Source organism: Sciurus carolinensis, chromosome 19 (genome assembly GCF_902686445.1).
Source record: "Sciurus carolinensis chromosome 19, mSciCar1.2, whole genome shotgun sequence".
In the NCBI taxonomy this organism is placed as follows: Eukaryota; Metazoa; Chordata; class Mammalia; order Rodentia; family Sciuridae; genus Sciurus; species Sciurus carolinensis.
The window spans coordinates 11,804,973-11,832,071 of NC_062231.1; the positions used below are offsets into that span (position 1 = coordinate 11,804,973).

Here is a 27,099-nt window from a genome sequence, read left to right on the forward strand (position 1 = left end):
AAACTTGGAATGGACCCACCATTTGACCCAGCTATCCCATTCCTCGGCCTATACCCAAAGGACTTAAAATCAGCATACTACAGAGATACAGCCACATCAATGTTCATAGCTGCTCAATTCACAATAGCCAGAGTGTGGAACCAACCTAGATGCCCTTCAATTGATGAATGGATAAAGAAACTGTGGCATATATATATATATATATATATATATATATATATATATATACAATGGAATATTACTCAGCTATAAAGAATAATAAAATTATGGCATTTGCAGGCAAATGGATGAAATTGGAGAATATCATGCTAAGTGAGATAAGCCAATCTCAGAAATCCAAAAGATGAATGATCTCACTGATAAGCGGATGATGACACATAATGGGGGGTGGGAGGGGGGCAAGAATGGAGGAGGGAGGGACTGTATAGAGGGAAAAGAGGGGTGGGAGGGGTGGGGGGGAAGGAAAAATAACAGAATGAATCAAACATCATTACCCTATGTAAACGTATGATTACGCAAATGCTATGCTGTTACTCCATGTACAAACAGAAGCAACATGTATCCCATTTGTTTACAATAAAAATAAATTAAAATTAAAAAAAAAAGAAACGATACTGAGAGTTTAAGATCAGGCCGTCCTGTCCTTTAAGAAAGCCAGAGCTGTGGTACATCCATAGGAAGAAATTAAGTATTGATATATGCTACAATGTTAAGTGAATAAAGTCAGACACAAAAGATCATAGATTGTATGATTTCGTGTATGTGATTTTTTGGGGGGGACAGTACGGGGGATGGAGCCTGTGCTAGGCAAGCACTCTACACTGGACTACATCCCCACCTGGACAGCATGCATATAATGCAGAATGGGCAAGCAATAGAGACGAAAGTAGACCTGAGTTGCCAGGGGGAGAAGCGATTGGGAAATATGGGGTTTCTTTTTGGAAAGTTCTAGAATTAGGGCTGAGGGTTGCACAACTCATGAAAAGACCAGCCAATGGTACACTTTAAAATGGCTAAAATGAGCCCGTCATCCCAGCAACTTGGGAGGCTGAGGCAGGAGGATAGGGAGTTCAAAGTCAGCTTCAGCAGATTAGCGAGGCCCTGAGCAACTCAGCGAGACCCTGTCTCTAATGAAATATAAAAACCTGAGGTGGCTCAGGGGTTCAATCCCTGATACCAAAAAAAAAAAAAGATGGCAAATGCTATGTTATGTAGATTTTATCTCAATTATGAAAAAAAATTAAGTTGCTGTCATTAGAGAGGCACTGGACTTAAATGAAGAGAGACTTAGTAGACGTAACGATTAGGTTTGGACAAGTCAGGTGCAAGGGGCAGTTGAGGAAATTCGGTCTTGGTAGGGGAAGAAATTAAAATACACCAAAATGAAAACATGAGCAGCTGACATAAAAGAAAAAACAAAACAACAACCACAAAAAACAGATTATAAATCAGGAGGTATATGATAATCTCACTATTTAAAAAATACATGGTGGTGGGATTCTTATATTTTATTTTTACTTATTTTATTTTGCTTATCTAATTTTGCACATGTGCATGTATCACTTCTATAATAAGGAAAAGCTTTAAAATTACAATTTGAATATTAAAAGTTAAACAAATGAATTAAGGATATTCACTAAAGTATACAAACAAAATCTAAAATTTCTAGTGATGCTAGAGAAAGAAGGAAGACAGAAAAATAATCAGAAGTAGTGTAGGGAAGACTGAAAAAATAGAAAGCACAAATTATATGCTAGAACTAAGGTTAAGTAGTAATAGCAATAAATGTAAATGGACTAAACTTGTTCTTTTCTTTTCTTTTCTTTTTTTTTGTACCAAGGACTGAACCGAGGTGCACTTAACGCCTGAGCCACATTCTGAACCCTTTTCATTTTTTGTTGAGGGACTGGGTCTCACTAAGTTTCTTAGGACCTCACTAAGTTTCTGAGGCTGGCCTCCAACTTTTGATCCTCCTGCCTCAGCCTCCTGAGCTGCTGGGATTACAGGCATGCCCCACCATGCCTGGCCTAAGCTTGTTCTTAAGGAAATCAGCTTTATAGGGTACACAACAGAAACAGTTGGAAACAATAATACCATAAGTTTGAAAATAAATAAGTTAGAAAAGGGCAAACATCACCAAAATAAGGTTGATAAAACAGTAGCGTTAGGAGACAAAATGGAAGTTGAGGGAGAAAGTACATAGAGAGAGATAATAATAATAGGAAAAAAAATTGAGAAGTTATAGGAATAATGAATTCATATGCAAACAACAATACACCTTCAAAGGACATAAAACAAATTCTGACAGAACATAAAGGAGAGAATCTACAATTATTGTGGGAATTTTATCATACTGCTAACAACAAAAAGTTAAGTCAAGCATATACAAGTTAGTAAAGATGTAGACTTGAACAAGTTTATTAATAATCTTGATCTATCTAGAACACTACGCCCAGTAAAAGGGAATTAACATTCTTTTGTAAGCATACAGGTAATATCTACTAAAGTTGATCACATTTGCTGGGCCAGGTGCCCCATGCCTGTAATCTCAGAGAGAGGCTCAGGAGGCTAAGGCAGAAGGATCACAAGGTCGAGGCCAGCCTCAGCAACTTAGTAAGACCCCGTCTCAAAATGAAACATAAAAGAGGCTGGGGATGCGGCTCAGTGGTCAGTGCCCCTGAGTTCAATTTCTGGTGTGGAAAAAAAAAAAAGTTGATTATATTCTAGGCCACAAAGAAGGAATTCTTCACAAATTCCAAAGAATTAATGTGAAGTTGAATATGTTCTGGTCACAGAACATCATTTTAATGAAAATTAAAAACCAAGATGAATGGACTGCTAAAACTGAATATAAAAATAGCTACAATCAAGAACAAGTAGTCCAAAACCAAAAAATAAGTAAAACAAATGAAACCTCCCACTTCTTCACACTTCAGGGGTTTAAGTAAAGATGGCGGTGCAAATCTTTAAAACATTTGAAATTGGGTGTACTGTAAGAATGCCGTAAATCAAAATTTGTGGGATCACAGCCAAAGCAGCACCTATAGGCAGAATTGTAGCTTTATCAATGTACTATGTGAAGAAAAGAAAAAAGACTGAAAGTTAAATAGTTAAGAAACTAGGAAAAGCATCATTACTTAAAATATGTATATATATATGGAAGAGCTGGGCATGGTGGCTTATGCCTGTCATTACAGTGGCTCGGGAGGCTGAGGCAGGAGGATCGCAAGGTCAAGGCCAGCCTCAAGCAATTTAGCGAGGCCCTAAGCAATTCAGTGAGACCCTGTCTCTAAATAAAATATAAAAAGGGCTGGGGAGGTGGCTCAGTGGTTAAGCACCCCTGGGTTCAATCCCTGGTACCCCCGCTTCAAAAAAGGCAGCTTTCACCTGCAGCCTCCCACGCCCGCGGGTCCTGCGCAGCCGCTGCTGCCAACACCCACACGCGTGCACACTGCACGCCCCAACACGAGTGCGTCTTGCACACACGTGCGCAGACACAGGGCAGCCCTGGCACCTGTCGATGCGCACGCGCGGACGCACCTGCTCCGGAGAGAGGCGCAGGCCCACACGCGCCCTTGCGCACCGCTCCCTGTGCGCACTCGGGGATGTCGCAGATGTCCCCAGCCCCAGTGTGCGGGGTCCCTCCGGGCTGTCTATCACCCTTGCCCACTTGGGGCTCAGCACGCACCCCAGGTCCCGGACACCCATCCCCCGGGCGGGCCGGGCGGTGGCCGTACCTCCAGCTCCCTCAGCATCTCCGACTGGCCGCACGACTCCAGGTCCTCCAGGGCCTCCCCGAACACGCGCCAGAAGCCCTCCTCGCGGGCAGGGCCGGGGCCTGGGCTGTAACGTAGGAACCACAGCGTCAGCTCTGCGGGGCGGGCGCGGGCAGCGGGCCGGGGCCTGAGGCGTCTTCGTGGCCCCGGGGCCCAGCGCTGGGCTCGGGGGGCCACAGGGTGGACGGGCGGGCGGGCAGGCAGGCGGGTGTCCTCGGTGGCAGTGCTGGGGGCCCCGGGGCAGTGGTTGGTGACACAGAATGGGGAGGGAAGACGCAGTTAGGGGCGACCAGGACAGTCGGTGGCCAGTTAGAACATGGGCAGATGAGACGGGGTGGAGAGCGGTGACACAGGACGCCTGGGAAGAGAGACAGACGGACAGACGGACAGACAGAGAGGAGATCCATGGAACAGCCCCAGAGGACGCCCGGCCCCACCCAGACACATGGCACCATGGGACAGCGACAGGGACAGGGCTGGAGCCAGAGAGGACACAGAGATGGAGGGGATGGAATCTTCTCTGCTAGGGGAGGGGTCGAGACCCTGTCACAGGAGCCCCCGGTCCTTGTCCTCTGAGGCACAGCCTGGTTTCCACAGGGCTCGCTCTTGGGGACGGTCACTGGGAAGAGTGGCCTCTTTCCCTTCCCGCCTTACAGACAAGAAGACTGGGGCTGGGGACCTTGGCACCCTTCAAGTCAACTCTGGGGACACCCCCTTCCTCTGGGCACAGGGAAGCGGCCTCGACGCCAACCAGCTGCGACAGCGGCTGCGCCAACAGGGCGTGGCTCCCAGAGGAAGGAGGGAGGGGTTCCCTCTGCCTGAGAGAGTCAGGGAAGCTTCCAGAAGGCAGGGGCAGTGGAGCGGAATCTTGAGGGGTGAGGAGGAGTTTGCGGGGAGAGGAGGGGACGGGGCTTTCCGGGCAGAAGCTGGGTCTGGGTTCAAGTGCTGGGTCTCCCACTGTTGCTGGGAGCAGGAGATGAGCCCTGGGCCTCCGCAGCCTCCACGGCCTCCAGGGCCTCGACATCTTTGCCCCCAGCAAAAGATCTTTGCCTCTGCCCTGGGGCCCTCTCCCCGTCTCCGGCAGAGGTGGCTCTGCACAGTCACATGAGACTTACGTCCCCCACCACCTGCGCCCAGGGACCGCCAGCCGGGGATCCCCACCCTGGCCGGAGCCCCTGGCTCCTCCTCCACGGTGCTCCCGCCACAGACCTCGCAGGCGGCTCCCAGTCCTCCTCCTCCTCGGGGAAGCTGTCATCAGCAGGGCCAGGCGGGTAGCTCGTCCTCCGGGGCTTGATGGGTGGGGGGCTGCTCCTCAGCCGGCTGGTCTGCCACTCCTGGGGGGTCCCGCCCCGGACCGTGGCCTGCGGTGTGTAGGCCCCTGGTGGGCGGAGGGGGGACGTCTGCATTCTCCATGTCCCCACCTGGGCCTCCCTCCTGTCCTCTTTCCAGCCACGCGGGTGACCGTCTTTGGCCCCTCTCAGGGGTGGGGCCTGTGTGACTCACTGGAGCCCCCGAGGGGCCCTGGTGCCCCGGGACCCTCCCTCCTGGCTCCACAGGTGGGACCTGGCCAAGACCTCCAGGGAGGAAGGTTGGGTGTCTGGGCCTGTCCCAGGCCAGGTTGGGAGGGTGCTTCCTGCATTTCCAGCTGGATGCAGTGAACATTGATTGAGCACCTACTGTGTACCAGACATCAGGCTAGGAATGAGGGAAACACCAGCTTCGTTCTTTTGTTTCTTTTGGGGGGTATCAGGGATTGAATCCAGGAGCGCTTACCCACTGAGCCACACCCCCAGCCCTATTTTATATTTTATCTAGAGACAGGGTCTTGCTGAGTTGCTGAGGCTGGCCTCCACCTTTCCATCCTCCTGCCTCAGCCTCCCCAACTGCTGGGATGACAGGTGTCCCCGGGACCCAGCCCAGCTTGGTCCTCCATCTCATGGTGGAGAAATCTAAACAGCTGGTTGGGGTGCTTGTGTATCCTAGTTTGATGGGCCCACCGTCCACGGGGAGCCCAGGGGCCTGGAAGAGCTCAAGGGGGTCCAATCCTGTCTTACTCAGGAAGTGTCCCCTACAGGGTTATGTGAGATGGAAGAGGCAAGAAGGAGTTCCAGAGGGATCGGACCCCACAGAGGTGGACCCCGAGGTGTTACCTGGGCCCCCAAAGCCACCCTCCGTGGCCGAGCTGTCCCAGGACTCTACAGCGCTGTCCACACTGGGCACAGCGGGTGAGAACCGGGGTGCGAGCCGGCCTCCTTTGGTGGCATCTGGAGGGTCCTCATCTGCGTCGCTGGCCTCGCTTAGGCTTTCGGACTTGTGCGGGAGGAGGGGGCCTAGGAGGAGGAGAAGCGCCACCTCTGGCACGAGGCGCAGATACCCAGCAGGTCCCCTCCGCCACCTCAGTCTGCTGGGGGGACCCCAGGCCCCTGCCGAGCCAGCTGCTGCCGCGTGGGGGACACCCGACCAACAAGCCAGCTTCCCAGACGGGAAACCGAGGCCCGGCTCACGTGCTCGGCAACCGCGGAGCCACATTAAAAGATGGACCCCCAAGCTTGGCCCCCTCTCTTCGTCTGTCCCAGGCATCCTCTCGCCTCCCAGGGGCCGCAGCGCCCAGCGCAGGGGACAGACGCCGGCCCTTCCTGCGGGGCGGGGGTGCCCGGGGCCTGGAGCCAGGCTCACGGTCAAGCTGCTTCTTGATCTTCAGCGTGACCGTCTCGCCGGCCACCTGCAGGAGGTGAATGGCTTCGCTCAGCCGCCGGCCCTTGAGGCTGACGCTGTTGATGGCCAGGATGCGGTCCCCCACGTGGATGGCACCAGTCCTGAGGGGCGGGCGGGAGGCAGAGGACTGGGTCGGGGATCTGGACCCCAGACGCTGACGTCACCCCCTGGGGAGAGCCTGCACGGGGTGGGGGCGGGGGTAGGCATGGCCCAGGATGCTCCCCAGAGGCCCCGGGAGCGGATCAGGAAGGGGGAGTGTGGTGGGCGGCAGGTGGCCTCTGTGGCACTGGAGAGTGGCCAGTGTGGATCGAGCTGAGCTACACTCTAAAATATTCACGGGATTCTGAAGGTGTCGTATGAGAAAAAGAATGCATACTGATTGCACATTGAAATAAAGATATGGTCTCGCTAAGTTGCTGAGGCTGGCCTCCAACTGGCGATCCTCCTGCCTCAGCCTCCCGAGTCTCTGGGATTATAGGCATGCACCACTGCACCCGGCTTCTTTGACTTTCTTTGCATTACTGGGGACTGAACCCAGCTCTCCAGCTGAGCTATACCCTCAGCACCTCCCCCTCATTAAAACAATTTTTCTCACTAAATTACCCAGGCTGGACTCGAACTTTCGATCCTCCTGCCTCAGCCTCTGAAGCTGCCGGCTCTTTTTACTTTCCTAACGTGACTACTGGACAGTTAGTGGCTAAATTTGCTTTTCAGTTTACACCTCGGTTGCCCAGCACTGAGCTACACCAGCCTGGAGGAGGCGGGGGGTCGTCTGTGCGCCCCCAGCACCCAGGCCCGGGGCAGGGTGCACGGCAGGTAGTTAATAAGGACCTCTGCGGTGTCCCTGGTCCTGCCTCCTCTGCAGCGCGCCGGGAGTCCAGCAGGGGGCGCTGCAGGCGCGGGGACGTCCTGCCCAGGCTGTGCGCTCCCGCCGCGCCTCCCACCCCTCCGCCCTGCACCGGCTGCCCCTTCACTCAGTGCCAGGGACCTTCCCTTCCTCTTGGGCGCGATTCCTCCCCGCACAGCTGTTGGTAGAACGCTGGGGTCCAGCCCACCTCTGCCTGCGCCCACCCCGGGACACCCGCCTGCTCCCGGGTCCTTCCTGGCTCGGGGTGCTTCCTGGGGAAAGGGCAGCAGAGGCAGCGAACGACCTGCCCACCCCGTCGATGCCTCTGGACCCTCGGGGCACTGTCCCCGCCGCGCCGGCGCACTGTGACTCTCCAAAAGGCCACCTCGCAGCCTGACTTTCCAGAAACGGAGGAAGCTGAAGGGTCAAGGGCACCGACTTGCTCTTGGCCGGGGCAGGAGCATCTCCTGAGGGCCTGGACCGACGGGGGCTTTGCAGACGGGGACTGAAGGGACACTGGGGAGGGGGACGGGGGTGTCTCCTGGTCACTCGGGGCGTCGGCGTCGGCATGGAGCTGAGCTGGCCCCAGGCCCGGCTCCTGCTCCCGAGGGTCCCCACGGGGTCCCCGCTCACCTCTCCGCCAGCCCGCGCTTGGTGAGGCCCGAGATGACGATGGGGTCAAACGGCTCCTCGGTGCCCGAGATGGTGATGCCCAGGGGGCCGCCGTAGCGCTTGAGCTCCACGGTGTAGCTGACCGCGCCCGAGCTCTCCTGCTCGTCTGCCGGCGAGGGCGGGCGTCGGGCAGCGCCGGGGACGGCGGCGGCCCCCGGCTGCGCCACGCGCCCTGGCCCGGGTGGGGACCCCGGCCACCGCCTCTGCTCGCTCGGGGACCCCTGCCCCCTCCTTGCTCGCCCAGGGGCCTCGCTGGCCCGGGGACACCCTGGGAGGTGCCGGCCGCCCTACCGGAATTGTCCTCGTCCTTCCGGATCTTCAGCTTGACCAGGTCCTCGCACTGACGCAGGATCTGCACCGCGTCCTCCATGGGACAGTTGTCCAGACGGATGTTGTCGATGGCCAGCAGCTTGTCGCCCGGCTCCAGGGTGCCAGTCCTGCGTGACCCGGGGTGGGGCGTGGGAAGGAGCCCGGCGCGCACGCAGGCGCTGGGCGTCCCCCACCGGGCGGGCGGCCCTACCTGTGCGCCACGCTGCCCTTCTTGATGTCGGAGATGATCAGCGGCTCCCCTCGCTTCCTGCTGGCCGCTGCGGGCAAAGGGGCCATGAGCCTGACCTCGGGGGGCCTCCGGCTGGGGCCGGGGGTGAGGCCCGGGGGTCGCGCGGATGCGGATCGCACACCCTGATCCGCTGCCTCCTGGCGGGGTGACTGAATGAGTCCCGCGGCCTCCCTGGGCCTCGGCTCTCGATCTGCAAGCTCGCTGGGCTGCCCGCGCCTCAGGGGTGAGATTATACCAGACAACAGGCGCCGGGCCCAGCGAGGCTCCTGGCACTGAGTAGCTGCTCAGTGAACATCAGCCTCTCTCTTCTTCTGCCTGCTCAGTTCACCCCCCAAACTGCCACCTTCCAAGGGCTGCCCAATGGCTGGCTGTGTCTCAGCACCCGGCCTCTACTGCGTGTTGGGGGTGTCGGGGACTCAGCAGTGAACCAGACGCCCCACCCTGCCCTCCTGGAGCTGGCGATCTAGTTGGGGGAGCGGGCCATGAATAACAGAGAAAAGTAAAAGTGTCCCAGATGAGAAAGCGTGGGATGAGAAAAGAGGGAGGGTCTAGCTAAGGTGACAGTGGCCAGAGCCTCAGGCATGCTGCGCAAGCATTCGACCACTGAGCTGCACCTCAGCCCTCAAGGTGACCATGGAGGAAAGTCTTAAAAGGAGGTGAGAGAAGGATGAACAGCCAGTGCAAAGGCCCTGGGGCAGGAAGGAGCCTAACATATTCAAGGAGAACCCAGGTAGCCAGTTGCAGATGGAGGAGCCTGAACCAGGGACAGTGCAAGGAGATGAGACCAGATGTCATGGGAACCAGGTCACACAGGGTCTTGCTGGCCACATGACGACATGAGCCTTTACCAGGCCTGAACTTTCCTATGCTTGTGAGTTCAACTTTGCTTTCTTTTCTCTCCCTCCCTCCCTCCCTCCCTCCCTCGGTATGTCTGTCTGTCTCTCTTTCTCTCATTCTGCAGTCTTCAATTTTTGGGGGGAAGGGTATGGGAATTGAACCCAGGGGCACTTAACCACTGAACCACATCCCTAGTCCTTTTTATTTTTTATTTACAGACAGGATCTTGCTAACTTGCTGAGGCCGGCCTCCAACTTGGGATCCTCCCACCTCAGCCTCCTGAGCCACTGGGATGACAGGTATGCCCTTCCACACCCAGCTATCATTTTCATTTTTATTGCCTTGCTAAACATTAATTAAGCACCTACTGTGTTCCAGGCCTCTTCCAGGCTCTGGGAACAGAAAGGGAGACGGGTCCTTACATTCGAGTCTTGCTGGAGGGCCCTTGGCAGCCCCACAGGGCGTCTGTCAGGCCGGGGGGCTCCCACGATCCCTCTTCTCCTGCCCAACCCGGATCCTGCTCCCTGCACCTGGTGCGTCCTGGGGCGTGGGGAGCTGTCCTCTGCAGCTGACTTGCTCTGAGGGGCGGGCGGGGGACAGGCGGCCGGCAGGGGGACTCACAGCTAATGGTGATGCCCAGCTCCACGCCTCGCCGCTTGGGCAGCTTCACGTGGAAGGTGCCGCTGCTCGGGATGACAGACTCTGCGTACAGACAGACACGGGCTCATGCGGCACTCTGGGCGCCCCCCGCCCACCGCCCTGCCTCTTCCGCCTGACGGAGGAGGAAACCGAGGGTCAGGGAGCTGACGCGCGCTTGCTCCAAACCGCAGACCCGCGGGGTCAGAGCAGAGCCAACCAGGATTTCCTGAGCATCTACTATGTGCCAGGCCCTAGCCGGCTACGTTCACGGGATTCACGTCCTTGACCCCAGCGACACCCCTGTCCTGGGCTGCTCTTCTACAGCCCGGGAAGCTGAGCGAGCGCGGAAGGGTCCCGCCCAGGGTCCCGCGGAAGGGTCCAGCCCAGGGTTCAGCCCAGGGTCCCGCGGAAGTGTCCATCCCAGGGTCCCGCGGAAGTGTCCAGCCCAGGGTCCCGCGGAAGTGTCCAGCCCAGGGTCCCGCGGAAGGGTCCAGCCCAGGGTCCCGCGGAAGGGTCCAGCCCAGGGTCTCTCCCGTGTGCAAGTCGCACAGCCAGAGTCCACGGTTTGGAGTCTCTGCTCAGCCGGGGGAGAAACGGCTTCCCTTGTGCCCCTGGGAGCAGGGGACTCGGCACAGATGGGGACATGGTGTCGGAAAAACGGCATCAGCACAGCTAGATGGAGAGGAGCCTGCTCACCGGCCACGTCGAACTCCACCTCCAGCACCACCTTGCGGGTCAGTGCAGCGTCCCGCAGAAGCTGATTGGCCTCCTCCATGGTCCCGTCTTCGGTGGCCATGCCATTGATGGACAGGACACGGTCCCCCACCTGCAGCAGCCCGCACCTGAGCCCCGGGTGGCCCGGCGGAGAGAAGAATGTGCATGATCGGGCGCCTGGACCCCGCCTCCTGGTCTGGGGTGCCAGCTACGCATCATCCCGCGGTTTGTCCTGGGGCCCCGGCTAAGGGCCTGAATGTCCGGGCCTTGGTTTCCCCGTCTGTCGGGTAGGGAAGGTGCTAGGTCCTCACAAGACCTTCAAGCAGCGGACTCTGCAGAGCAGCTAGGAGTGTGAGTCGTGCGGGTTTCATGCTTGTGCTGTGTGATCCTCGGCAAGTTAATCAACTTCTCTGAGCCTCGACTGTAACCGTGGGACCGAGGTGCGCTCGGGGCGGCTGGGGCGTGGCGTTTGGGACTCAGCTTCCCCGCCGCCCCTGGGTAGGGAAGGGCGGCAGGCTCACCTCTCGGCCGGGCTGTCGGGCTCAATGAAGCGCACCAAGGGCGGGGAGGACAGGGTCTCGGTGGCGAAGAAGCCTCCCTGGAGCTGGAGGCCAAAGCCATTGAGAGGGTCTCCGCAGAGTACGACCTCCGTGGTCTCTGTGTGTACGATCTGCCCACCTGGCCCCACGGTGCTGGAAGCCAGTGATACTGGAGGACAGGGGGACAGGGCGCTCAGGTGGGCTGCCCCGGAGAGGCCTTCCGGAGCCCGAGGGGCTGGGAAGCCGACTCTACCCGGGGTCCACTCTGAGCCTTAGTTTCCTCATCTGTGCAATGGGATCATGAGTCCTACCTGGTTGGGGCAAGAACTGAAGAAGACAGTAGGCGGGGCTCTCGTTTTGCAAAGCGGAGATTCTGGGGGTCTCCCTGATTACATCACAGTTATTATTCCCACTGATCCTCGTGGGATATGTTCCAAGTACGGAACCGGTAGATTCTGGGCGTCTCCCTCTACGTGCGGCCTGCGCCGAGGTTCACTTTATAAATCAGCCGCCGAGAGGGATCAACGACACTGATCATAAAATAGAATAAAACCTGTATCCTGCCAGCATCTCGGCTCTTGCTCTCTGAGGCCATTTAGGAAGTCAAATAAGTGTCACCGCTAGACCAAGATGGCCAGTGTCATAAGAGCGGCCAGGGGACAGGAGGGACACACACGCGGGCACACAGGACGATTCCCAGCCTGGCTGGGCGCTGCGGGATGGGAGGGTCCTTAACGTGCGTGCAGATGTCCGACTGAGGGAGGGTTTCTTTCTGGAACTTTCCACTTAATATTCCCAGGCTGTGTTAGACCACAGGTAACTAAGGCCTTAGGAGGGGAGACTGGATGAACAAGTCCCCGTGACCCGGGGATCGCACCCATTGCTCTCTCTTTGTCTCTAGAGGTTTTCCTCTTGGGGATGTTTCACAGAACCAGAATCAGACAGCACATCATGATGGCCTGTCTTTCGCTCATTTTTTAATTTCTTTTTTTGGTACTGAGCACTCTGAACCCAGGGCTGCTTCACCCCGGAGCCACCTCCCCAGCCCTTTTAATATTTTATTTAGAGACAGGGTCTCACTGAGTTGCTTAGGACCTTGCTCACTTGCTGAGGCTGGCCTCCAACTTGGGATCCTCCTGCCTCAGCCTCCCGGGCCGCTGGGGTGACCACGCCCGACTTGCTTGTGGTATTAAACAGCCCCCCTCCACCTGCCCCAGGAGCCCTCCCCCGCCCTCTGGAGAACGTCACCCCCGGCATACAGGTGGCCCAAAGGGACCAAGGCTTACACGAACTCCTGTGTTCCCGTCTCCGCTGCCTCCTCCGCCCCGTCGTGGTCCTGGGGCTCATGGGCTGGGATCCGCGGGGCAGGGTGCTGGGGTTGGTGCAGGAAAAGGCGTGGTTCATGGTCGGTGAGGAGAAGGGCGTGGAGGACAAGGCTGGGGAGATAGGAGCGGAGCCCCGTGAACCCCGGCAGGGTCCTCGTCTGCTGTGTAGTAGGAGCCGCAGGGACACGCAGGGAGGCTGCCCCCGTTCACCCCAGATACTTGCTGTGTGACCTCAGGCAAGTCGCCCTCCCTCTCTGGGCCTCAATGACTATAGGGTTCCCACAGACCCCGCGGACCCTGGCTGCTAGGGACAGGGGCCCATCTTGCTCCCGACATGCTGGGTGATGGTGGCCAGGCCTCCTGATTGTCCTGAGTCTTGGTTTTCTCTCCCAACATGACAGCTCCCTCTCCAGGAAGAGGCAAGGGGGACGGGAGGCTAGAGCCACGGGGTGCGTTACATCGGCTCTGGTCCTGGCCGCCAGCTGTGGCCCAGGTGGGCATCCTGCAGTGGCCGGGCCTCGGGCTGTGGCAGGAGGACACACAGGGGTCCCAGCGGTGCACTTTGACTGCGGTGGACAAGTAAGAGGAGGGACAGACAGACAGACAGGCGTCAGGAACTGAGGGGCCTGCTTCCTGTGTGCAGAGAGGAGGAGGAGGCAGGCGGCCTTCCCTGGCCCAGCCTCACCCCCGGGATGGCTTCCGCTCCGTCTGAGCCTCTGCTGCCCTGGGGGCCCCTGGCCCTCTATGAGATCCTGCTCCCCAACTCTGAGGCCAGACAATCTCCTCCCGACTGCCCCGGGCCCAGCCTGGCCCATCCTCCCACCGCGGGCCTCTGCCTGGGCCGTCAAGTCCTTGGACAGGCAGGTGAGGACGGGCTGAGTTTGGCCACTGATTCTCACACCAGCACCGTCAGGGCCACGGTGGCGCACGCCTGGAATCTCAGAGGCTCGGGAGGCTGAGGCAGGAGGATCGCAAGTTGGAGGCCAGCCTCAGCCCTGAGCAACTTACAAGACTCTGTCTCTAAGTTTAAAAAAAAAAGGCTGGGGATGTGACCCAGTGGGTAAGCGCAGCCGAGTCCAATGAAAACAAGACTCAGCCCTTCACTGACCTGCTGTGGACCCTGGACCACTCGCTTAACCTCTCTGTGCCTTGGCATCAGCTGTAAAATGGAATCGGGAGAGTGGTCCCCCCGGGGTTGGGAACGAAGACACACGCATGACGGGTTTTCCAGCAGGCGGGGCACCGGGCAGAGGCTCAGCCAAAGCCAGCGGGGGCGGCTGGCAGCTGGGTGGCCTGAGACACCGGACCTACATCTCTGAGCCTCGGCCGCCTCGGTTCCCCTGTGAAGCGGGACGGTGGTGACTCTGGCCCCAGGGAGTCCCTCCGGGCTCATGTGCTGGGCGTCCTGGCCCCCAGCCTCCTCCCCGGCAGCCCTGGGCTCTGGCCGGGACGCGCGAGGGGACCCACCTGCCTCTGGGGGCTTCAGGGGCCGCTGACTCTGGGGGACAGGCAGGATCTCCAGGCGCACTTTCTCAGACACACTGGCCAGCAGCTTGGTGGCCTCGTGCAGCGAGCAGTGCTCCGTGCTGGTCCCGTCGATGGCCAGAATGTGGTCTCCGGCGTGCAGGGCCCCGCTCCTGGCCGGGCAGGGGAACAGAGCAGGCGGGTCCAGCTGGACAGAGCTGCAGCCGCCTGTCCCCTGACACGTCCCGCGGGTCTCACCTGTCCACCACGCTGGCTGGCTTGATGCGGTCGATGGTGATGACCGGCTTGTTCCGGTGGCAGCCGGTGGTCAGCGAGATCCCCAGTGCCGACCCTGGCGTCTTGGCTATCTCCACCACCAAGGGCCCCAAAGCATTGGCCACTGTGTCTGGCATGGCGAGCAAGAAAGTTTTAGAAAGAGGTTTGCAAAGCAAATATTGAGCCCTCTCCCTCCCAGCCTGCTCTGCTGCCTCGGTTGAACCCTTGCTGCCCGAGAGGATGAGGACGCCCATTTCACAGACCAGATAACCGAGGTGCTGCCTGTCATTCCAGGGGCCCGGGAGGCTGAGGCAGGAGGATCGCAAGTTGGAGGCCAGCCTCAGCAACGTAGTGAGGCCTGTAGCAACTTGGCAAGACCCTGTCTCTAAATAAAATATTAAAAAAAAAGGGCTGGGGGTGCGGCTCAGTGGTTGAGCACCCCTGGGTTCCGTCCCTGGTGCAAAAAGATTAGAAAAAAGAAAACAAAAGAAAAGAAAAAAGAAAAAAATTAAAAAAGAAAACTCATTAAACTCATCCAGGTCCACACAGCCGCTGAGCCATAGAGGAGAAACAGGAGTCCTGATCTGAGGAACTCTGATCCCAGTGCTTTGCTGGGAAATAGTCACTTGTTTGCATTTATTGAGTGCCTGCTGTATACCAGCAATGAACTGTAATGTTGGCTGTGATCTGTCCTCACCTTGCGAAAGGAATAGGACAGTCACCTCCTATAGCCTCCTGGCTTCCACGTTCACTCCCCTCCCCTGTCCTTACCTCCTCCCATTCACTCCCACCTGCTCAGCCACATTGGTTTCCTCCCGGTCCCGCCAGTCAGGCTCCTGCCCCAGGGCCTTTACACGTACTGTGCACTCTGCCTGGAATGGTGCTCATCCCCAGGTGCCTGCTCGCTCACTACCCTAGTTGGACAGCGCCCTTGGCCTTTCCCTTTTCTCTCCCCTGCCTCTTCTCTTCTGTCCCCACTGTGCTAATTTCCACCTGATATTTGTTTGGTACTGGGAATTGAACCCTGTAGTGCTTCACCACTGAAATACATCTCCAGTTCCATTTTTGAAATTTTATTTTGAGACAGGTTCTTGCTAAGTTGAAGAGGCTGGCCTCAAACCTGTGATCCTCCTGCCTCAGCCTCCCGAGTAGCTGGGATTACAGGTGTGCACCCTGGAGCACATACAGTATTTATTGCCTAGAGAGGCTCAGAGAGGTTAAGCGACTGGCTGGAGGTCACACAGCCTGGGCAATGGGAAGGATCTATGGCCGCTGCCTGCGTCCCCCACCTTGGACTTTTTCCTGTCCCACCCCCTTGTGCTCAGGTCCCCGAGGTACCTGGGGTGGCCACATCGTACTCCACCTGGAAGAGAGCTTCACGGCTGCACTGCCGCAAGGTGGCCAGGGCGGTGGCATGGCTGGCCCCGTGCAGCGGGATCCCGTCGACGCTGAGCAACCTGTCGCCCACCTTTAAGGAGCCTTCCCTGCAGGGAGAGCGCAGTCAGCGCACTGGCCTGAGCACGGCACAGCCCAGAAGGCGGGTTGCCAGGAAGCGGGTGGGGGTGGGGGAAACGAAGGATGCCCGGATGTAAAGGTGGGGTCCGGGTGGGCTCTGGCGTCCGGCACCCCTGGTAAGAGGGATTCGCAGATAGCCCAAACTCAACCCCAGAACGTCCATGCTGGAGCCCGCTCCTGCGCCAGGGCTCAGAGAGGGTGTCTGGCCTGCCAGAGTCACACAGCATCAGAGGTGGGGAGGCCTTGGGCTTCCCACTGCCCATCACAAAGGTCCCCTTCCATTGCTTCCAGCCGTGGTCTGGCCTGGCGACAAGAACTCGGCAGGGGTCCCAGGAGAGGGGCCCTAGCAGCCTTCACCCGGCTGCTTGGGTCACATCCCAGGCCTGGACGGCCTCAGGGGGCCAACAGGTGGCCAAAGCTATTCTGGGAAGTTCTCTGAATAGCGCTTCCCCGGGCCCTGTCCCAAGCGCAGATTTAGATTTGTGACAAGGCCACTCCAGGGCTTCTCTTAAAATGGCCGGGCACCTCCTGCGGGGGAGGCCGGGAGGGTCGGGCCGGGAGCTGGACAGGACCCTCCCCATCAGCTGAGTGACAGCCGGGCCCAGCCAATCACAGAGCCCGAGGGAAAGCGGGGCCGGGAGGAGGCGCCCCAGGGTGGGGTCAGGTCCCGCCGCAGCCTCCACTCTGGGGACTCCGGCAAGGGGTGTGGCCCCTGCAGACCTCAGTCCTCCCTCGGCGGAATGGGCCTTTGTCCTCCGCTCTGCCCTCTTGGCGGGAGCTGGGGAGGTCAGTGCGGTGTGAGGCCGTGACGTTCTCCCGCTGAGCCTCACCTGTCGGCTGGGCCACCAGGACGCACGTAGGTCAGGACGAGCGGGCGGGACTTGTGCACGTCTTCGTGGGCACCTCCTGAACGCAATGCGAGAGGCGCGGGTCACCTGCCGCCCTCCCCTGATGCCCAGAGGCCCCCACAAAGCCCCCCAAACAGCCTTCCTCAAAAAACCTGCGTGAGGGCCTTGTCCTTGCTATTCATGGCACTTCTTAGGGGACACCAATATAAACCTCCCCTGCCCACCCTGCAGAGATGGGACCAGGGACAGGAAACCCCACCAGTCCTCTCTTAAATGACTTGCTCCCCCTCCTGTGAGTTCATCTTATTTCCCTTTTTGCCCCGGTTGCTAGGCAGCTCCAAACTTTGTTCTCAGTCTTACTAGTAGCTTTAACCATATATATTTTTTTCTTTTTTAATTAAAAAAAAATGTTTTTTTGTACCAGGGATTGAACCCAGGGGCGTTTAACCACTGAGCCACATCCCCAGCCCTTTTTGTATTTTATTTAGAGGCAGGGTCTCGCTGAGTTGCTTAGGGCCTCGCTGAGTGGCCGAGGCTGACTTTGAACTCGAGATCCTCCTGCCTCAGCCTCCCAAGTGGCTGGGGTTACAGGCATGTAAAACCGCATCCGGTTCAGCATGATTTCTGGGTATGATTTTCTCTTCTCTCAACCACAAGTGCTTCAATGCTTGGCAAAAGTTTTCCTTTAACACTTAATGGCCCCGGGGTCTTTAAAGTCAGAAGTCACATGGAGGTGAATTTGTTAAAGCAAAATAGAGCACAGGTGGAATTCGTATTAGCCTCTTTCTGTCCCCACCACAGCCCGGGTGATTCCCACACCGACCTCTGAGGACAAAGCCAAAGCTGTTCCCCTCCTTGTAGAGGGAGATGTCCACGGTCTTTGAAATGATCTTCGGATTGTTTTCTGGGGCTGGAGAGAAATGGAGACTCCTTTGAGTCCCTCTGTCACATCTCCAAGTGGGCAGATGTCCCCAAAGTTCATTCCAGCAGTGTTGGGTGACCAGCCACAGAGATCACAGGGTGGGTCAGACCCTTTCCTTAAGAGGAGAGACCCTCGTTCATCCCTAACACCCCCATAGTGCACTACTTAGAGAGAGGGGCCTGCCTCCTGTTCACAAAGAGGCTGCCAAAGCCCCGGCTTGAGTCCATGGCTAATTCCAGACACTCCTTCCAATGTCAGGACTTGAGACTAAGTTGGAAAATTCAGAGCTTGGCCAGATCCCCAGGCCGCACTGCACGGCATGTGGTGGGTGGTCGGGCGGAGAGCAGTGCATCCAGTCAGTGTCCCCCAAACCATCCCCCCTCAAGGAAAGGCCTCTGGAAACTCAGTGTGCCTGCGCCTCCTGGTGACAGCGTGCCGCATCCATGTCCTAAGCCAAGCATGGATGTCTGTGGCCCACCCTGGCTGGCACGAGCCCCACCTCTCGGGCCCTGGCAGGGAGGCAGTGGAGAGAGTCCCCGTCCAAGGGCACCCACCGGGCGGGGGCAGCTCATACTCCACCTCCAGCACCACGCGCTCGCCCACGTTTTTGAGCAGGGTGATGATCTCGTCGTGGCGGAGCCTGGTCAGGCGGATCCCATTCACCGATCGGATGTAGTCGCCCACGTTCAGCAGGTCACTCCTAAAGCCAGCAGCCCCAGGGCACATGGGCAAAGTCACGGGGGCGGGGCTAGCCCTGAGGCCACGCCCACCCTCCCTGACCACACCCACTCCTCTCTGACCACACCTACCCTTCCAGTCACGCCCACCCTCTCCAGCCACGCCCACCCTCTGGCCACACCCACCCTCTCTGGCCACACCCACCCTCTCCTGGACCCTGAGGATTTCTGGATCCTCCTCATGACAAAACGGGGAAGTCAAGGCTCAGAGAGGTCATTCGCGTGTCCACTGAGGTCACAACTGAGCCTAGGATGTGGGACACCAGGTCTTCCCCCTATTTGTCCTCTAAGCTGGTTTATTTTTTACTTTGAGACAGGGCCTCACTAAGATGCTGAGGCTGGCCTCCAACTTGTGATCCTCCTGCTTCAGCCTCCTGAGTCACTGGGATGACAGGCGTGCACCACCGTGCCTAGCCCAGGCTGTCACATTCTTAATGATAGCTCAAGCCCAAAGAATGTCCGGAATGTCACACCTTTGTTATTCCCTAACATCTGTCCTGGCTTTCTAGATCATCTGTTCAACTGGACACTTGGTCAGCGCCTGACCTGGGCAGGGACCACGGAGGCAGGATGGAGAGGCTGGCCTCGTGGCGGAAGGGACCCACAGAGGTGTAAACGACAAGAAAAGTCCAGGGTGGTGTGTACAGTAGGGACATCTGAGCTCAGCCAAGTGGGTCTGTGGACCTGCAACCCGGGAGGGCATCCCAGACGCGGTGGCTTTTGTGGGGAGTGTGGAGGGATGCATAGGAGTCTGCCGGAGGTGCGGCAGGGAACAGCCTTCCAGGCAGAGGGAACAGCCCAGGCAAAAGTCTGGAGGGACGCACAGCCTGGCCGGGGTGAGGGGCTGTGGCCAAGTCGGCCCAGCTTCTGCTGGAGACCCTTCCGGCCGCAGCTCTCCGGCGCTCCCCACAACAGTGTCCTGATCGCTTCCCGGCTCACCTTGCTGCGAGCCCCCCGGGCCTCAGGTTGGAGACCCTGGGCTTCCCATCCTTATCGGTGCCTCCGGAGATGGTCAGGCCCAGGGTGCTGCCTTCTCTCTTGATCAGCTCCACCATGGTGACCCCTCGGAACTCCTCTGCAGACAGACAGGAGGGTGAGTCCACAGCAGGGGGCGGTCCTAGGACCCCCAGGTCTAAGGCAGGTGAGGCCAACACCAGGGAAGCAGGGCACTCTGTTGCTAAATGCTGAGCGATCTCATCTCATTTTTTTTACAGTGGAGGATCAGAGAGGTTGAGTGACTGGCCTAGGGTCACAGAGCAAGTGCCCAGCATCCTGGGTTCCCTGTGCCTCCAGGGCAGAACGAGGGGAGGAGAGAGATCGCCTTACCTGGGATGCTCTGTCTGCGGCACGCCAGGGCCACATCGGCGCCTCCTGCGTCCTTGCCGCCTTTGGAATAAGGCCCGTCATCTGCGGGTGAGAAAGACAAGACAGCCCGGTTTCCACCCTCGTTCCCTTTCCCGAGTGCGCCCTCTGCCTTGGGCTTTGGGATTCTCCTCTTGGCAGACACCAGCCACCCCTGATTCTCAGCTAGGGAACCCTCGGGGACTCCCGCTCTGTGGGTCAAGCAGCACAGATGTGAGTGCCCGGGTCTCCTGGAGCCTCACAGCCAGATCTCAGCAGCTCCGCGGGTGGTGCCGTTATGACCCAGGTAGCTGAGACTCAGAGAGGGCTAGCTCCTGTCCAGGGTCACACAGCCGGGGAGCTGTATCAACCAGATCAGAACCCAAACTGCAGACCCTGCTGTGCAGGGCTGTGCTTGCATACCTGTGGAGACGGGACGCTCACTCACATGCAAGAGCCACAGCTCATGTGAGGCAGTGCTGACTGAGCACACTCAACCTGGAATGGCCGTGTCTAACGCTTCCTTGTGAGGACTGTTTTATATTTTTGTTTTTGGTACAGGGATGGAACCCAGGGGTGCTTAACCACTGAGCCCCAGCCCTTTTTATGTTTTGTTTCGAGACGGGGTCTCGCTAACTTGTTTAGACCTTCGCTGAGTTGTTGAGGCTGGCCTCCAATTTGTGATCCTCCTGCCTCAGCCTCCGGAGTCACTGGGATTACAGGCGTGCACCTCCAAGCCTGGCTTGTCCTGAGTCTACTTTAAGTCATCTTTAGATGACTTATAATACCTAATATGAAGTAAATACTATAGAAATAGTTGCTCTAGTGTAGTGCTCAGGAAATGACAAGAAGTTGATACATATTTAGTACAGAGGCGACTTTTTTTTCTGGTATTTTCTATCCATGGTTGATTGAATGTGTGGAAATGGAACCCCCAGATCTAGAGAACCAGCTGTATGTGAGAGAGCATTCGTAGGTCATATGCAATCACCACTCCATTTTATAAATCCACTTGAGCATTGGTGGATTTTATCTTTGGTTGGGATGGGAGACAGACCTGGAACCAATCCTTGTGAACACCAGGGTACGACTATAAAATCCTACTACAATGCAGAGATTCCCAAACCAGCAGCACCAAATTACCTTGAAACTTGCTAGAAATGTAAATTCTTGGGTTCACCTAGAACCTAAGTTTGGATGCTTGGGGAATTGTGTTCATGGTGGGGATCCAGCCATCTGGGGTGGGGGGGTGTTGGTACACTGACCTATTTTCTGTGCCTTTTAATGTTTATACGCTTTGTCATGGGCATTTCCATGAGTCTTGGGAAATGCCTCTTTTTGGGGGGACGGGGGGTACCAGGGATTGGACTCAGGGGCACTCAACCACTGAGTCACACCGCCAGCCCTATTTTATATTTTATTTAGAGACAGGGTCTCCCTGAGTTGCTTAGCGTCTGGGCATAACTGAGGCTGACTTTGAACTCACGATCCTTCTGCCTCAGCCTTGGGAGCCGCTGGGATGACAGGCGTGTGGAAATGCCTCTTAAAATCACTGCCAAGAACAAGCTTTGGGAAATATTCATCACCTCCTTAAATTCTCCTTTGCTGCTCCTTAACATGCATCCCTTTCCAGACTTGGTTCCCAACAGGCCCCCCTGTTTCCTTCCCGTCCCTGTGCTCTTTCCAGGGTGGCCTATCAGTGGAATGACACAGGGTGGGCTCATGAGTCTCGTGTCTTTGAGCATAATCATTCGCTATTCACCCGAATCGCGTGGATCGGCATTTTGTTCTCGTTATTGTCAACTCGTGTTCCATTCAGTGGGAGCACCCGATGAGTGGGCCTTTCATCTCCGGAAAGACATTTCTTTTATTTCCAGTTTGGGCTCCTTTTGAATCAAGCATAATAAACATTTTCTTACGGGTTTTAGTTTGAACTTGCATTTCTATTTCCCTTGGATGAAATACCCGGGAATGGGATTGACAGACAAAAGTGGAAGGGGTTTGGTTAACTTCGTGAGAAACTGCCAGACGTTCCAAAGTGGGATGCGCATCCCCCTCCCACCCCGGTGGCTCCGCCTTCTCAGGAGCAGTGGGGTTCCTGGGACCCCCTTCCCTGCCGTGGATCCCTAGGGATCTGAAGCGTATTGATGCTTTCAGACTTTTGGATTGCTTTCAAATGTTATCTTCTCATTCTTTTATGCTGCTGCTTCAAAATACAAACAATTTAACATTCTGCACTTTTGAATTCATGTAGTGATTCTAATCGTTCATCTGGCGATTTTTCTGCCTTTCCTACATACATGATCACGTCGCCTGCATACAATGAGTTTTATTACTTTCAAATTCTGAGACCTTTTATTTCTTTAATTTGCCCAACTGTCCTAGACAGATATCTAGTATGCAGGTGATAGAATGGATATGTCAAATATCTTTATCTCATCCTCTTTTTTGGTGGTCCTGGAGATTGAGCCCAGGGCCTCGTACATACAAGCTCTCTACCACTGAGCTACATGTCCAGTCCCTGGCCTTTTAAAAAATTTTTAAATTTTGAAACAGGGTCTCACTAAGTTGCTGAGGCTGGCCTCCAACTTTTGATCCTCCTGCCTCAGCCTCCAGAGTCGCTGCAATTACAGGCGTGCACCACCACGCCAGGCTCCCCTCCTGTTTGATCTCTTTTGGTACCTGAGGACTTTCTGACTCTACTGGGAGCTCATCTGTGTGTTTCAAGGCAACCCGAAGCTAGATTTCCACGTGGCCAACTCTGTGACAAAGGCGGGACCTCCCTCCCACCCTCTCCTTTCTTAAACTGCCCCCCTGCCCTGACCGCCCACACCATCTCATTTTGTCTCATTCACTTCTCACAGTGACTCTGGAAAGACGCAGGTGATACTATCATACCCACTTAACAGATAAGCAAACTGAGGCTCACGCAGCCTCTGCTTCCACCAAGAGCCAGGGCCAGCCCTCACCCCGAGCAGGTTATTTTTCTACGCGCTTCTCCAAGCCTCCAAGCCTCCTTGCTCGGCACTGGGCTGAGATGCGCAAGGACAGGCACAAACTGAAAATGGACAAATCACCCAGCTGGCGGCTTCACCAGCTGCCTCCGGGGGCCATTCCACCCAGGCTGCAGGAGGACCTCATGGGCTTCTGCTCCTTCCTTAGCTTCTCCTGAGTCTGCCCATGCCCCGCGCCTGCCCGCCACGAAGGGCCTTCCTGCCACCCTGACCCTGAGGCTCCAGCAGGGCCCAGGGCTGAGATTGGGCTCCGGGTCCCGCCCTTCGCCAGCCGCGAGGAGGCCACGCCCCTTCCCGGCCTCCCTGCTCAGGACGAACCGCGGGAGAGGAGCCACCTGAGCGGGTGGCAGAAGCCACTTACCCCGTCCCAGTCAGGTCTTTGTTATGGGGGGAGGATCAGCCTGGGTAAATGGATGGCTCTGGATGGGGACTTAGGATGGGCTACGGTCGAAGCTCAACTTGAGGTGAAGGTCGGGGCTCAGTTGCACCAAGAACAGGTGCGACCCAATCTGCTGGGAGAGTCTCAGCCTCGACACTAATGGCATTTTCCACTAGATAAACCCCCGTGGTGGTGGCGGCGGCGGGGTCTCTATTCTGCACTGTAGGAAGTTCAGGTGTCCGGCCTTAATCACCAGATGCCAGCAGCACCTGGGTCAACCCCAAAACCATTCCAGACATTGCCAAAGTTTCCCCAGGGCAGCAAAATCACCCCGCGGCGAGCACCGCAGCTCTAAGGTCAGGGGCGGGGCCTGCCCGGGTGAGGGGCGGGGCTCGTCTGGGTAAGGGGCGGGCTCAACGGGGAGGGGGGGGTTTGCCCCAGTCAGGGAAAGGGCGGGGCCAGCCTGGGTGAGGGGCGTGTCCATCCAGGGGCGGGGCTCAGTCTGGGAAAGGGTGGAGCCAGCCTGGGTGAGGGGCGTGTCTAACCAGGGTGAGGGGCGTATTCAGTCAGGGGCGGGGCTCAGTCTGGGTAAGGGCGGGGCTAACTTGGGAATGGGGCGGGTTCAGCCAGGGGCGGGGCTCAGTCTGGGAGAGGATGAGGCCAGCCTGGGTGAAGGGCGTGTCTAACCAGGGTGAGGGGCGTGTTTAACCAGGGGCGGGGCCAGTCTGGGAAAGGGGCGGGTTCAGCCAGGGGTGGGGCCAGTCTGGGAATGGGCGGGGCCAGTCTGGGAAAGGGGCGGGTTCCGCCTGGGAAGGGCGGGGCCAGCCTGGGCCCAGGGCGGGGTTCAGCCAGGATCAGGGTTACAGCTCAACTTGGGTCCATGCAAATGCCACCACCTTCACTCTAACCACTGAGAAACTGTCCCAGCTCCCCAGACACTCCGCTCCGCCAAATAGCTGCACGCCCTTCGCTTGCCAGAAGCTGGTAAATAACAAATCAAATAGCAGTTAAGCCGGTGCTCATTTCCTGGGCCCCTGGGGTTGGGTCCCCAGCAGCTCTGCTCACCCTCCTTCCCCAGACCCCCTGTTCACATCGGCCGCCACGGATGCAAGTAACACCCCATTAAGTATAATGCCTCCATTACGGCTCCCTAATACGCACTTCATTTAGATTCAACAAGATGTTTCTAAGCTAATAAAATTAAAAAGACTGGGTTCTATCAACTGTGTGACAGCGAACGTCTCTGGTATTTCATGAGGGCAAATCTGAAATTAAAATGTGTCTTATGCCGTGCAAATTAGATTCTGCCACCGGAAAATCCCTCTCTCCTTCGCTGTCCTGGGAAGACCAGAGATAAGCTTGCCTGCTTGGAGGTTTATGCGTCCCCGGGGAAAGGGGCGTGGAGGGGGGGCGAGGATTATCTTTCAAGGAAAGGATGAGGAAGCTGAGGACCAAGTTCACCAAATTCAGAGCAAGAATCCCAGAGAGCAGAGCGGAGCAGGACAGGAGGTCCAAGGCGGAGTTTTGAGCCCTGATGATACAAAGAATCAGAAACTCAGACTGAGACAGAATGGGGTCCCCAAATTCTGGATGCTGACACAAAGCTGGACCAACTGGCTGCTGAAAGAGAGGACCCAATTCCTGGAGGGGTTTCCTCCAAGTTCTTGGCCTTGGAGGCCAAGAGGCCACTGGATAGATAAGTTATTGGAACAGAGGTCTCCATAGATCCAAGATCCCCTATCATACTTAGAAAGCCCCCCGGAAGAAAGGCAGTAGGTTCTGGCTGAGGCCCCGCTTGGAAGAACATCCTCAGGTGAGGGGCTTTCAGACCAAGGATCCAAGCAGCGCCAGCGTCACCAACTAGCTGTGTGACTTGAGCCTCTGTTTCTCTCTCTGTAAAGTGCGGGCGTCTCCCCTTGTTGACGGCAGCTGGCCTGGGGTTCGAGAAGCCGAAACGACGTTATTTATAGAAGATGCATGGGGTTCGGACCCCAGGCCCCCTCCTCGGGCACAGACCCGCTCTCCCTTTTTGTTCTGGGACCTGGTAATTACATGCTTAGAGATGAAGGCTTTTCAAAAACATCTTTCCCACCCATTTTCATCTGGAAACGTGCATAAAAAACAGAGATATTTTTATCCCCGTTTTTCCCCCGTCTGCTCCTTCCAGCGATGGGCAATTAGAAGCTTCTGCGTGCATCAGCCGGTCCTACAGGAGCGGGCTTCGCAGGGCTTCATTTCCGCCCTGAAGCCACGCGGCCCCGCAGATGTGGGATGGGCGCGCGCGGGGGGCGGGGCCTGCGGGACACCTGGTACCTGGCCCCACGCTGTCCCCTGCTGGGGGGGGGGGCTCTTTATTTTATTTCTTTTGAAACAGTTGCTAATCTGCCTTCCTGAGCTCCCTCTCTCTGGGGCCCTGGGGAGCGACTGAGCGCTGACAAAGGAAAAAAGGAAGTCACCCCTGAGCTCGGTGGCAGGAAAGGGAGGTGGGGGTGGGGGCGAGGGATGGGGCTGTCAATTCATCCCCAGGATTGATTGACAGACAGCTGGTTCCCGGGTCCTTGAGGAGACAGCGTTTGGCAGAGGAGTGGGAGCCACTGAATTCATGAGAGGCCACAGGCTCAACAGACTGATGGCCACAGGGACAGCGGGCCATCCGCAGGGCCATTGGAGACCCCCGTGGATAGGGGGCACCTACACGGTTCCATTGTGGCCTCATTGTCCCTGGCTTCAGCCTTTCCAGGATGCACCGGGGCCCAGTGACAATTCCCCAGGGAGCCTGCTGCGGGGGGGGGGGGGGGGGGGGGGGGGGCGGGGGTGTCCACCTCGTGATGGACCACGGGATGCTGGCTTGATCTGCCCCACAGCGAAGGCACCTTTGGATTCTGATTCTCAGTCTGCTGTCCACGGCAAAGCCATCTGAGGCAGGACACTGCTCTCTGAGCCTCAGTTTCCCCCTCTGCAGAATGGGGGCACGCCTACCCCGCCCTCAGGTCAAGGGGACACTGTGTAGTGCGCAGAGGTCAGGGAACACTGTGGCTCTCTTCCTGTCCGCCAGTGCACTGAAGCGTTTTCCTAGATTCATTGTAACAACCGCTAGTGATTCGCAGGCTATGCTCTGCGCTTTATAAATAGCTTCTCACTTAATCACCACCACCTCTGAGATGGTAATAGCATCATGCCCATTTCAAAGATGAAGAAACTGAGGTTAAGTAATGTCCTATGATAAGGGGCAGGGCCAGGATTTGAACCCAGGACTTCTTCCGAGAACTTTAAAATGATTACCACATTATCCTCATGATAGTCTTAAGTGGTGGGTGCTATTATTGCCCCCGTGGTGTAGATGAGGAAACTGAGGCACAGTTCAGGAAAGTGCTTGGTGACACACAGCACTGATTAAGGATTCTGGCTCTCCCAGGCCCAGCCCTACCCTCCAGGCCCGCTCCCGACTATTCCCCCACTCTAGGGCAGGCCCAGGGACAGGCGAAGGGCCCACGCCCGCCCGTAGCTTGGTGCCGCTCAGTTCCAGACAGTCAGTCCCAGCCGGCCTGAGCCATTCTCATAGAACAAGACCAGATCAGTTCAGAGAGGATGTTTTTTAAAGGAGACAGAAAGAAATGTGCTCTTAGATGGAAAAAAAAAAAAACAAAAAAAAAAAACAAAAACAAAACAGAATGTCTGATTCACTCAGTGCCAAGGATTTTGTAAGAAAAATGGAAAGGAAGAGTAGTCCCTGGCCCACACCTGTAACCCCAGCCGCTCGGGAGGCTGAGGCAGGAGGATCGCGAGTTCAAAGCCAGCCTCAGCCACTTAGTGAGACCCTGTCTCTAAATAAAATACAAAATAGGCAGGGACTGGGGCTCAGTGGTCGAGAGCCCCTGAGTTTAATCCCCGCTACCCAAAAGAAAGAAAGAAAAACAATAAAAATGTGCCTTCCCTGGACAGGTCCGCTCGGACCAGAAGGCTGAGCCCCAGGAGGGAGA

The 27,099-nt window shown here is 56.8% G+C and overlaps 1 protein-coding gene across 5 annotated transcripts in view; it reads right to left on the reverse strand.

Moving 5' to 3' along the window:
• Positions 1-27,099, reverse strand: part of Grip2 (glutamate receptor interacting protein 2) — an 84,605-nt gene that overhangs the window by 13,145 nt on the left and 44,361 nt on the right. For 3 of the 5 annotated variants that reach the window (XM_047534952.1, XM_047534949.1, XM_047534950.1), the window contains exons 2-21: positions 19,712-19,792; positions 19,325-19,460; positions 18,203-18,348; positions 17,550-17,636; positions 16,709-16,784; positions 15,702-15,847; positions 14,346-14,493; positions 14,091-14,260; positions 13,082-13,189; positions 12,585-12,734; positions 11,281-11,467; positions 10,742-10,887; positions 10,028-10,108; positions 8,531-8,597; positions 8,302-8,447; positions 7,972-8,116; positions 6,453-6,592; positions 5,927-6,106; positions 4,986-5,154; positions 3,738-3,843 (exon numbers count right to left, since the gene is read on the reverse strand). In XM_047534952.1, coding sequence (XP_047390908.1) covers positions 3,738-3,843; positions 4,986-5,154; positions 5,927-6,106; positions 6,453-6,592; positions 7,972-8,116; positions 8,302-8,447; positions 8,531-8,597; positions 10,028-10,108; positions 10,742-10,887; positions 11,281-11,467; positions 12,585-12,734; positions 13,082-13,189; positions 14,091-14,260; positions 14,346-14,493; positions 15,702-15,847; positions 16,709-16,784; positions 17,550-17,636; positions 18,203-18,348; positions 19,325-19,460; positions 19,712-19,792 — 2,615 coding nt within the window. Of the gene's footprint in view, positions 1-3,737; positions 4,135-4,985; positions 5,155-5,926; positions 6,107-6,452; positions 6,593-7,971; positions 8,117-8,301; positions 8,448-8,530; positions 8,598-10,027; positions 10,109-10,741; positions 10,888-11,280; positions 11,468-12,584; positions 12,735-13,081; positions 13,190-14,090; positions 14,261-14,345; positions 14,494-15,701; positions 15,848-16,708; positions 16,785-17,549; positions 17,637-18,202; positions 18,349-19,324; positions 19,461-19,711; positions 19,793-27,099 lie in introns of all 5 variants that reach the window. The other 2 variants (XR_007106293.1, XM_047534951.1) reach the window with 2 other exon arrangements.